At 47.1% G+C, this 11,902-nt stretch overlaps 1 protein-coding gene across 1 annotated transcript; it reads left to right on the plus strand.

Annotated features, from left to right (window-relative positions):
- The first annotated feature begins 956 nt into the window (after positions 1–956).
- LOC144485502 (uncharacterized) lies at positions 957–10,144 on the plus strand. The gene is made up of 3 exons (XM_078203647.1): positions 957–1,016; positions 3,691–3,958; positions 9,579–10,144. Exons 1-3 carry the CDS (start codon positions 957–959, stop codon positions 10,142–10,144), a joined length of 894 nt encoding a protein of 297 aa, XP_078059773.1.
- The last annotated feature ends 1,758 nt before the right edge of the window (positions 10,145–11,902 follow it).

An 11,902-nucleotide genomic window follows, 5' to 3' on the forward strand; every position in this document is an offset into this window, starting at 1 on the left:
CACAACATCGTGGGCCGAAGGGCCTGTTCTGTGCTGTACTGTTCTATGTTCTATGTTCTATGAATGTATTTCTTATCAATAAAGAATTCGGTGTGGCGCAAGCAAATTTTTGTTCCGAAAGTGCGACCCAGTGGAAAAAGTTTAGGAACTACTGATGTATACTGTGAAAACAGGTTAGTCAAATGCTCCACATCAAGGTTCTCATATCAGCAAGGTTGTTTACTTGTTTGAGGAACAAACAGTTTCCAGATTACAAACAAGACTTTGGGTGAAGTTTTAATAATAAACCGACAGAGGTCAGATAGGAACTTTAGAATGAAAATTCCTATCTTGCCTCCATAGGTTAATTAAGAATGTTCTCTCCAAGGAGAGAGGGTGGGGAGGGTGGTGGGTGGAAAGGGACGGGGAAGGTGGGGGTGGAAGTTGAGGGGAGGGTGGGGTGGAATGGGAAGCAGTGGGAGGTTGGTGGATGGAGGGGTGGTCCGAGGGGGAGGGGTGTCGGGAGAAGGGGGACAGGTAAAGAGAGGGGGGAGATGGTGAGAGGGATGGAGGGGGGAAGGTAGGAGGAGATGGGGAAGGGTGACGGGGTGAGGTGGACGGGGAAGTGAGAAGGCGGAGAGGAAGTTGGGGGAAGGGCGTGTTGGAAGGGGCATTTGTCAATTTAAGGACTAATTCCCAGGAGTTGGGAGGCTAAATCGTTCCACCAGAAGTTAATAAACTGTTTTGCTAAGGGGACATCCCAACCCAATCCAATGACTCCCCACATGTACTTAGCGTCAAGGTGGGGTCACTGCGCACCCCCTTCCCCCCCCCCCCCCCCCAACTCCCACTTGCCATCCCAGTCTCAGAAGTTTGGAGACAGGGCTCCAGATGCGTAATGGCGGCCGCAGCTCTCTCACTCCCCCGCGCTGGGAAACCGCTCTATCTGCCGCGCGGGAGGTGACCAGGGACTGAGCATGGGGAGGGGAAGCGGCGCATATGTGGGGTCGAGCCCAAAGTCTGACCTTCAGGCTGAGGTGTTGACCAATGCGAAGAGTTGGAGGACCGGAAGGACTGTGGTCCTCCAGCCAATCAGAGCGCGGGCTTTGTGTGAATGAAGATTGAAACCTCTTCCTGTCTCCAAAATCTGTCCTGACTTAATCTGAGTTTGTTTATTTGGTTTGACCTAAAAAGAGGGCAACATCTGTGAGTAAAACACTTTCTTTTCTCCCCCTTTCCATTTCTTTTCTCATTCTGGGGGGAAATTGGGGACTTGCAGCTACTGAAGGAAAATAAGTGAATCCAGGGAGGCTGCAGACTCTGGAAAGGTTGGCCCAGGTCTCTCTCTCTATTTTAAATGCATTGACATCCTTTGCTCCCTCAGCTTGACACATTGATTTGTCTGGCTAAAATGATGATCTCTTTCCGAATGTTATTAAATTAAAGGGCTGGTTTCCCCAGGAGATGGCTGACATTTAAGGGGACAGTAAATTAATATAGGACAGAGATATATCTAGTGTTATTATATGATACAGATTAGATATATTATTTGTAGTTCTGTAATGAAATACATTTATGATTATTTCTAGTTTAGTAATATAATACTGTAGCTATGCTGTATGTTTCCAGTCAGAGTCATTACAGCACAGAAGGAGTTCATTCAGTAACTCGAGTCCATGCCGACTCTCGTTTCAGCTTCATCTCACCTTGGGCTGAATTTGAGATGCCGACCTGGGAGAAAAGGTTTTTCCTCCTGTCCCCTGTAAACTGTCCACCAGTCACTTTAAATCTATGTGAAAAGCAAAATACTGCAGATGCTGCAATCTGAACAAAAAAACAGTGAAAATGCTGGAAAATCTCAGCAGGTCTGACAGCATCTGTGGCGAGAGAATAGAACCAACGTTAAAGTCTGGTTGACCCTTCATCAGACTCTTGAGCTCTGTCATTTTCTGTGTTAAACCTACACTCCCTGGTAATCGCACCTTCTGCTATGGGAAACATGTCAGTTCTGTTTATCCTTTCTCGACCCTTATAATTTTCAAGTACTGGTTACATTCAGTCAGTCCCAGTCCCCCCCTCCATATCCCCGTTGCAAGTAAATTTGTCAGTTTATTTCCTTCTGGTGCCATCTACCTCCACTTCCACATGCTGCTGAAATCAAGTTATTCTGCACATCCCCCATGTATCCAGTAACACAGTACTGTGTATTACATCGGTTTTTAGTCCAATAAACATATATAAAATCAGTGAGCATGGATCTATTGGTCAGCAAGAATTGGTCCCTTCAGGAGAATTGGGAGGGTGAATATTAGATACAGCAGAGTGAGAATGGAGGGAGAATGAGTGGGATGGAGATTTATGATTTTTGGGGAATGAGAGAGGAAAGAATGTTCCATCAAAACTAGAATTGTCTGTTTTGAATTTCTATCCAGTGCTGACACTGATGTATTTTGTAAACTTCTTTTACAGGATATCAGAAGGCGAGAATTGACAGACGAAAGACAACATCTGACAGAGTCTCTTAATTCATTGGGACCTGAATATCATCGGCCTTTGAATCTAGAAGGGCGGCACGGTAGCGCAGTGGTTAGCACTGCTGCTTCACAGCTCCAGGGTCCTGGGTTCGATTCCCGGCTCGGGTCACTGTCTGTGTGGAGTTTGCACGTTCTCCTCGTGTCTGCGTGGGTTTCCTCCGGGTGCTCTGGTTTCCTCCCACAGTCCAAAGATGTGCGGGTTAGGTTGATTGGCCAGGTTAAAAATTGCCCCTTAGAATCCTAAAATGCGTATGTTAGAGGGATTAGTGGGTAAATATGTGGGGGTAGGGCCTGGGTGGGATTGTGGTCGGTGCAGACTCGATGGGCCGAATGGCCTCCTTCTGCACTGTAGGGTTTCTATGATTCTATGAAATGTTTCTCTGTTCTGTCTGCTTCAAAAGACTTTAATCGTTGGTGTGACTTGAAAAGCACTGAGACACACACACACCCGAGTGAGAGTGTTCCAGTGCACTGAGTGTGGAAAGAGCTTTAACCTGTTACACAGCCTGAAAATACATCACAGCATTCACAGCGGGGAGAGATTGTACCCGTGTTCTGTGTGTGGATGAGGCTTCAACTGATCGTCAAACCTGGAGATCTTTTTCTGCACCTTAGCTATAACTAACACTACATTCTACATCCTCTCCTTTCCTTCTCTGTGTATAGTATGCTTTGTCTGTATAGCGCGCAAGAAACAATACTTTCCATTGCATACTAATACATGTGACAATAATGAATCAAATCAAAGAGTCACAAGGACATCCGCACCATGAAGAAGCCGTGGAAATGTGGAGACTGAGGGTGGGGATTCCAGTTCCCATCTGCACTGGAAACCCATCAGCGCAGTCACACCGGGGAGAGACCGTTCACCTGCCCTCAGTCTGGAAATGGATTCACTGAGTTAAACATCCTGCGGATGCACCAGCGAGTTCACACTGGAGAGAGGCCGTACAAATGCACAGAGTGTGGGAAGGAATTCACTCAGTTATCCAGCCAGCTGAAACACCAGGTAATTCACACCGGGGAGAAACCGTTCACCTGCTCTGAACGTGGGAAGAGATTTACTCAGTCTTCCAGCCTGCTGAGACATCAGCGAGTTCACACTGGGGAGAGGCCATTCACCTACCCTGAGTGTGGAAAGGGATTCACTGAATCATCAAACCTGCTAACACACAAGCGAGTCCGCACCAGAGAGAGACCTTTTATCTGCTCCGTGTGTGGGAAAGGATTCACTCAGTTCATCAACCTGCAGATTCACCAGCGAGTTCACACTGGGGAGAGACCTTTCACTTACTCGGAGTGCGGGAAGGGATTTACGCAGCCATCAAACTTACTGATACACAAGCGGGTTCACACAGGAGAGAGGCCCTTTGGCTGCTCTGCTTTTGCGAAAGGATTCAGGGATGTTTTCACCCTGTGGAACCACCAGCGGGCTCACACTGGGGGTGAGGCCATTCACCTGCCCTGTGTGTGGGAAGGGATTCACTCTGCGATCAAACATGCTGAGACACCGGCGATCTCACACTGGAGAGAGGCCGTTCATCTGCTCTGACTGTGGGAAGAAATTTATTGATTCATCTCATCTGCTGACACACCAGCGAGTTCACACTGGGGAGAGGCCGTTCGCCTGCTCTGTGTGAGGGAAGGGATTCACTCAGTCATCCCACCTGCTGAGACACCAGCGAGTTTGCAAGTGATGACAGGAGTTGGATTCTGCTGTTATTGCTGCTGTTGATCACATCCAGGACTGAACCATGTTCATTCTGACAGTAGGTGAAGTGGGAGGGTCGGAGGGTTTCTTTCTGCTGGACTGGCCGGTCTCACAACTTTGCTTCCAGTGGGCTGATGCTCTTTGAGCCTGGGAGAGCACATTTCCACTGAAATGATCCACAAAAGCTGATGAAGGATATTTCTTTTTTCCTGGATAATAAATAGTGTTTTTCCACCACTACAGGTAGATCTAAAATAACTACATTTGTCTCCGTTCCATTGAGTCTACAGCACAGGGCCAGGCCAGTCGTGTAACTAAGTCTGCACGCTAGATTTTAGTGAAACCCAACCATTTTCAGTTTAATTCCAGTTACATTCACAGCAATGAAAGGTCAAAATGTCATTTTGTTCTCGCACAGAGATAAGAAGCCGTTTAATGTTCAGTATAATCACTCACATGTATTCATGAAGGGTTATTACATCAATAGGAATCAGCCAGAAACAGGCGACTGACCAAATAGTGAAGCTCAGTTAAGTTTCAATTGAAGGATAAGTTATTAATAATCAGCAGTTAATGAGAAGTCACTTTAGGATATTTCTGTATTTCTCCATCAGCTTTTCTTATGAGGACATTAAGGTGGTGTCAGAGCTGGGAAAGAAATGGGATGAGCCTTGGACTCTCTCCCTATCAGGAACACACACACTGTCCTTGACTGTTGAGTCTGTCTGAATGAATGGTATTCCTGTAAAGACATCAAGATAACAGGCATAGCTGAAAGGAAGGCATTGTCCTAAGTTGAAGACCAGTGATTAACTGGAAGCAATGGAGTTGACTTGATTGACAATTATAGACCTCTTAGCCGTTTCCAACCACTTGCCTCAGGTAGGCTCACAACATCTTTTGGGTGTAAAAAGAGGGATCCACCTTTGTGAACATGGAGTGTGGGAGAAGTGGTTTGGATCTTCAGGGATAGTCGAGCTTCCTCCTATCAACATGAAGGTAGTTTCCAATAAAGCTCAGGGAAGAGGAGATGATCCATCTCGGCCTCCTCCAGTGGTCCCCAGCATCTCGGATGCCTGTCTCCAACCAATTTGATTCACTCCACGTGATATCAAGAAATGGTTGGAGGCACTGCATATTGCAAAAGCAATGGGCCCTGATAACATTCCGGCAATAGTACTTTAATACTGGGAAGCTTTATCCCAGGTCGGAGGTGACGAACACAAGGGGTCACGGGTTCAAGGTGAGGGGGGCAAGGTTCAACACAGATGTCAGGGGGACGTATTTTACACAGAGGGTGGTGGGGGCCTGGAATGCACTACCAAGCAAGGTGATTGAGGCGGACACACTGGGATCGTTTAAGACTTATCTAGATAGCCACATGAACAGACTGGGAATAGAGGGATACAAACGAATGATCTAGTTGGGCACATGAGCGGCGCAGGCTTGGAGGGCCGAAGGGCCTGTTCCTGTGCTGTATTGTTCTTTGTTGTTCTTCTTTGTACTGAAAACTTGTGCTCCAGAACTTGCCGCTCCCCTAGCCAAGCTCTTCCAGTACAGTTACAACACTGGCATCTACCCAACAATATGGAAAATTGCCCAGGTATGTCCTGTACACAAAAAGCAGGACAAATCCAACCCGGCCAATTACCGCCCAATCAATCAATTCTCGATCATCAGTAAAGTGATGGAAGGGTCATTAACAGTGCTATCAAGCAGCACCTGCTCAGCAATAACCTGCTCAGTGACGCCCAGTTTGGGTTTCGCCAGGGTCACTCAGCTCCTGACCTCATTACAGCCTTTGTCCAAACATGGACAAAACAGCTGAATTCCTGAAGTGAGGTGAGAGTGACAGCTCTTGACATCAAGGCCACATTTGACCGAGTGTGGCATCAAGGAGCCGGAGTGAAACTGGAATCAATGGGTATCTGGGGCAAACTCTCCGCTTGCTGGAATCGTACCTGGTACATAGGAAGATGGTTGTGGTTGTGGAGGGTCAGTCATCTCAGCTCCATGACATCTCTGCAGGAGTCCCTCAGGGTAGTGCCCTAGGCCAACAATCTTCAGCTGCTTCATCAATGATCTTCCCTCCATCATAAGGTCAGAAATGGGGATGTTCGCCGATGATCGCACAATGTTCAGCACCATACGTGACTCCTCAGATACTGAAGCAGTCCATGTTCAAATGCAACAAGATCTGGACAATATCCAGGCTTGGGCTGACAAGTGGCAAATAACATTCATGCCACACAAATGCCAGGCAATGACCATCGCCAATAAGAGACACTCGAACCACTGCCCCTTAACATTCAATGGTGTAACCATCACTGAATCCCCCACTGTTAATATCGTTGGGGTTACCATTGACCAGAAACTCAACTGGACTCACCACATAAACACAGTGGCTATAAGAGCAGGTCAGAGGTTTGGAATACTGTGGCAAGTAACTCACCTCCTGACTCCCCAGAGGGCTATCCACCATCTACAAGGCACAAGTCAGCAGTTTGATGGGATACTCCCCACTTGCCTGGATGGGTGCGGCTCCATCAACACTCAAGAAGCTTGACACCATCCAGGACAAATCAGCCCGCTTGATTGGCACCACATCTACAAACATTCAATCCCTCCACCACCGACGCTCAGTAGCAGCAGTGTGTACAAGACGCCCTGCAGCAATTCACCAAAGATCCTTGGACAGCACCTTCCAAACCCACAACCACTTCCATCTAGAAGGACAAGGGCAGCAGATACATGGGAACACCACCAGCTGTAAGTTCACCTCCAAGTCACTCACCATCCTGACTTGGAAATATATCGCTGTTCCTTCGCAGTCGTTGGGACAAAATCCTGGAATTCCCCCCCTAATGGCAATGTGAGTCAACCCACAGCAAATGGACTGCAGCGATTCAAGAAGGCAGCTCACCACCACTTTCTCAAGGGCAACTAGGGATGGACAAGAAATGCTAACCAGCCAGCGACGCTCATGTCCCACGAATGAATTAAAAAAAGATGAGTAGTTAGTCCGGGGACTGGTTCAGTGATGGGTTCCCTGCCGTCGAAACCCCAGGAAGGTGCTATCTGTGCTTCTGGGAAGCAGTGACTGTTTCTCTGTAAGCCCCAGGAGTTCACGTTGTCATCCACTTCTCTTGGATTTAAAAGTGTGGAGTTGGGAGAGTATCATTTATGAGTAAACTTTACCCGACATCCCATCATCAGTTTCCAAAAGTTGCATATAATCAATAAACTTTGATACAATTGACTGATTTGGTGTCTGACTCTTTGCTTGATGGTTATGTCTCTGCCAAATTCTAACCCTTTAAAAGGACAATTTGGGATCCAGAATTGGGCAGCGTACAGCCAAATTGGAACAGAATAAAAGACCAAAAATAAACCTAATTTAAACTGATAATGTCTTTGTAACAATCAGCAGCCCCAGCCTTTCCTGAGGGCTAAATGCTCTCAGTTCTGGGATTATTCTTGTGAATCTTTGTTGCCCCTTCTCCAGTGCATCCATTTCTAGAGTGGTTAGCACTGCTGCCTCACAGCGTCAGGGATCTGAGTTCAGTTCTGGCCTTGGGTCACTGTCTGTGTGGAGTTTGCACATTCTTCCCATGTCTGCATGCGTTTCCTCCAGGTGCTCTGGTTTCCACCCACAGTCCAAAGATGTGCAGATTAGGTGGATTAGCTGTGGCAAATACGTGGGGTTACAAGAATAGGGTGGGGTGGACCTGGCTGGGATGAACTTTCGGAGAGTCATTGCAGACTTAGTGGGCTGAATGGCCTCCTTCCACATTGGAGGGATTCTATGATTCTAAATGGAGATCACAAATGATGACAGTATTCCCAGCGCAGTATAGCCATGCTTCTAATCAAGTCAAACATAACTTCCCTTCTGTTCAATTCTATCCCTTGAGAATGGGATCTGATATATGGCCCTCAGACTTTAGGGAAGATGTGAAGTTCTTAGAGAGGTGCAGAGGAGATTTGTGAGAATGGCATCTCGCATCATTAAAAAGTACCTGGATCAGCATTTGGCAAATCAGAACATTTAAGGCTATGGGCTGGTAAATGGAATAAGGTGGGAGGTCAGTTGTGTGTGGGTGCAGACTCGATGGGCTGAAGGGCCTCTTCTGCACTGTACAATTCTATGATGAGGCAATTCAGTTGGAGAGACTGGAGCAGCTGAAATTTCTCTCCTTAGATCAGTCAAACGTTAAGGTCTAGAATGGGGCCATTCGGTCCACTGATTCAATGCTGGCTCTCTGCTGATCAAACCCTTGCCCCCCGTTCTATATATTGACAGATCCATGCTCACTGCTTCCTGTCCTGGACACACACAGCTGGAAATCTCCATGCAGGCGGCCAGACAGATATATGTCTATCTGACTGGACTAACAATGTGTGGAATGTACAGGCTGGGGGAACAATGGGTGGGGGCGGGGCTCCCGGGTCCGCGCGCCTGAACCCGGAGACGTCACCGCGGAGCAGAGTGATTGCTATTGGCTGATTCAGGCAGGGCTCCATTGTGCCGTCACAATGACTCAGAGGGGCGTTCCCAGCACACAGTGTCCCATTGGCAGCAATATCACTGGTTACAGAAGCAGCACACTGCGGATTGGACACCAGCTCAGCGCGGCTGGCGGTCAAAGCCCCGCCCACCCCCACGTGGGCCCGGGCTCCGCCCCCTCATTGTCGACATGCGGCACATTGACCAATGGCAACGCCTGGAGGACCGGATGTGCGCTGTTCCAGTGCACTGACTAAAGAGCTTTATCAGTGTGGGGAGGGATTCACTCGATTATCCAATCTGCGGACACACCAGCGAGTTCACACCGGGGAGAGACCATTCAACTGCTCTCAGTGTGGGGAGGGATTCACTCGGCTATCCAATCTGCGGACACACCAGCGAGTTCACACTGGGGAGAGACCATTCAACTGCTCTCAGTGTGGGGAGGGATTCACTCGATTATCCAACCTGCGGAGACACCAGCGAGTTCACACTGGGGAGAGACCATTCACCTGCTCCCAGTGTGGGAAACGATTCACTCAGTTACGCAGCCTGCAAAGATGTTTGTGAACAGAATTCCCACTCACCTGAAGAAGGGGCTTAGAGCTTCGAAAGCTTGTGTGGCTTTTGCTACCAAATAAACCTGTTGGACTTTAACCTGGTGTTGTTAAACTTCTTACTGTAAAGAGCTTTAACCAGTTCCACAGCCTGAATAAATGTCACAGCATTCACAGCGGGGAGAGACTGTACTCGGTGTGCTCTATGTGTGGATGAGGCTTCAACTGATTATCCACCCAAGAGAGAGGCAAGGACACCTGCACCATGGAGAAACCATGGAAATGTGCAGACTGTGGGAAGAGATACAGATACCCATCTCTGCTGGAAGCTCATCAGCGCAGCCACACTGGGGAGAGGCCGTACACCTGCTCTCAGTGTGGGGAGGGATTCACTCGGTCATCCCACCTGAAGAGACACCAGCGAGTTCACACTGGGGAGAGGCCATTCACCTGCTCTCAGTGTGGGAAGGGTTTCACTCGGCTATCCAATCTGCGGACACACCAGCGAGTTCACACTGGGGAGAGGCCATTCAACTGCTCTCAGTGTGGGGAGGGATTCACTCGATTATCCAACCTGCGGAGACACCAGCGAGTTCACACTGGGGAGAGACCATTCACCTGCTCCCAGAGTGGGAAACGATTCACTCAGTTACGCAGCCTGCAAAGACACCAGCAAGCTCATACTGGGGAGAGGCAGTTCACCTGCTCTCAGTGTCGGAAGGGATTCACTGACTTATGCAGCCTGCGGAGACACCAGCGAGTTCACACTGAGGAGAAACCGTTTACCTTCTCTATGTGTGGGAAGGGCTTCAGAGTTTCATCCAAGCTGCTGAGACACCAACATGTTCACGAGTGATTTCAGGGATTGGATTGTGTTGTTATTGTTTCTGCTCTCAATTACTTCCACAACTGCATTTGTTAAAGTTTATCTGGGGAATTAACCTTGTCTCGAGTCTTCAATTAAAGGTATTTCTGGGAGTTTAAAAAGAGAACTACAAGAACGCTTAAGGAATTTATTTCAGTTATTGTTGTAAAGCACGTGCGAAGTTTCTCTGCTGGTGTATGGATAATATTTGTGGGTTGAATGCTTCAAGCTTTGAGGTTTTCTATCTGTGATTTAAATCAAACAGATTTTAAAAAGGGAACTGTAATTAACAAAGTTTTTTTGTTCAGAAGTTATGAACCTGGAGCCATATTTACTGATGTGGAGATGCCGGCATTGGACTGGGGTAAGCACAGTAAGAAGTCTCACAACACCAGGTTAAAGTCCAACAGGTTTATTTGGTAGCAAATACCATAAGCTTTCGGAGCAGAGCTCCTTCGTCAGATGGAGTGGTCTCTGTTCTCAAACAGGGCACAGACACAGAAATCAAATTACAGAATACTGATCAGAATCCCTCCACCCACATTGTCTGTGCATTTAAGACCTGGCTGGCTGTAGAGATTTGCATTCTAATCAGTATTCTGTAATTTGATTTCTGTGTCTGTGCCCTGTTTGAGAACAGAGACCACTCCATCTGACGAAGGAGCTCTGCTCCGAAGGCTTATGGTATTTGCTACCAAATAAACCTGTTGGACTTTAACCTGGTGTTGTGAGACTTCTTACAGTGCCATATTTACTGGCCAGAGACAGGATTCCAGGATATTTTACTAAACATGCGGGAATTTTAATCCGGATACAATTCACACATGTGAGAATGAGAGTTTTAATTTGTAATGGTTATTTAAAATTTGGGACATGTGAAATGATTCTGACCAATCCTGTGTTGGATTGATCTTGGGTTAAACTTCCTGTCAGGTCCAAAGATTTATTCCTGATGCAATTGACACAATGAAAAGGAAAATTCTAGAATTGGATACTGAAGGAAAAAGTTTAAAATGTGAGATTATTAAATAGAAATGATTCCCAGACCGTGTGGTCGTTAGATTAAAACAAAGGAAGGGTGCTGATGTCCATTTGAGAACTTTTAATCCACCCCTTTTCAAACCAAGGGAGTCTGGTACCAAAGAAAGCCCAAGGATAGTAGATAAGGGGGTCTGGAAAACATCATGATGGGGCACCTATCTGTTCATGAGGTGATCACAAAACCCCATAATGCCCAGATACTAATTTCATTGCACCGATATATAATTAATGTAATCTATTATCATTCTGATTGGATTGTGTCCAGCTGGGATGAGCTGAGTAACTGTATAAGAATTGATGGTTTTCTTTGTTGGGTGGAGTTGCACATGGTCAGCCCCTGTGGCTTCTCCCCACTGGGACTGAATAACTCAATAAATTGTTTGTCGATTGAATCAGGATTGAGTGCTGAATGATCTGCAGAGAGATTTGGATAGGCTGAGCGAGTGGGCGAGGATCTGGCAGATGGAATATAACGTTAGCAAATGTGAGGTTATCCACTTTGGAAGAAATAATAGTAAATTGGAATATTATTTAAATGGAGAAAAATTACATCGTGCGACTGTGCAGAGGGACCTGGGGGTCCTTGTGCACGAATCGCAAAACCTCAGTCTGCAGGGGCAGCAGGGGATCAAGAAGGTAAATGGAATGTTGGCCTTTATCGCGAGGGGGATAGAATATAAAAGCAGGGAGGTCTTGCTACAACTGTAC

Source organism: Mustelus asterias, unplaced genomic scaffold, assembly GCF_964213995.1.
Source record: "Mustelus asterias unplaced genomic scaffold, sMusAst1.hap1.1 HAP1_SCAFFOLD_196, whole genome shotgun sequence".
Lineage (NCBI taxonomy): Eukaryota > Metazoa > Chordata > Chondrichthyes > Carcharhiniformes > Triakidae > Mustelus > Mustelus asterias.

Excerpts from the sequence above, each read along its gene's own strand:
- LOC144485502 (XM_078203647.1), top strand. The coding sequence starts at position 957 with ATGGGGAGGGGAAGCGGCGCATATGTGGGGTCGAGCCCAAAGTCTGAC. Across the intron at positions 1,017-3,690 it reads AGTCTGACCTTCAGGCTGAG|CGAGTCCGCACCAGAGAGAG; the intron begins GTGTTGACCAAT and ends CTAACACACAAG. Across the intron at positions 3,959-9,578 it reads CCAGCGGGCTCACACTGGGG|ACTGTGGGAAGAGATACAGA; the intron begins GTGAGGCCATTC and ends GGAAATGTGCAG.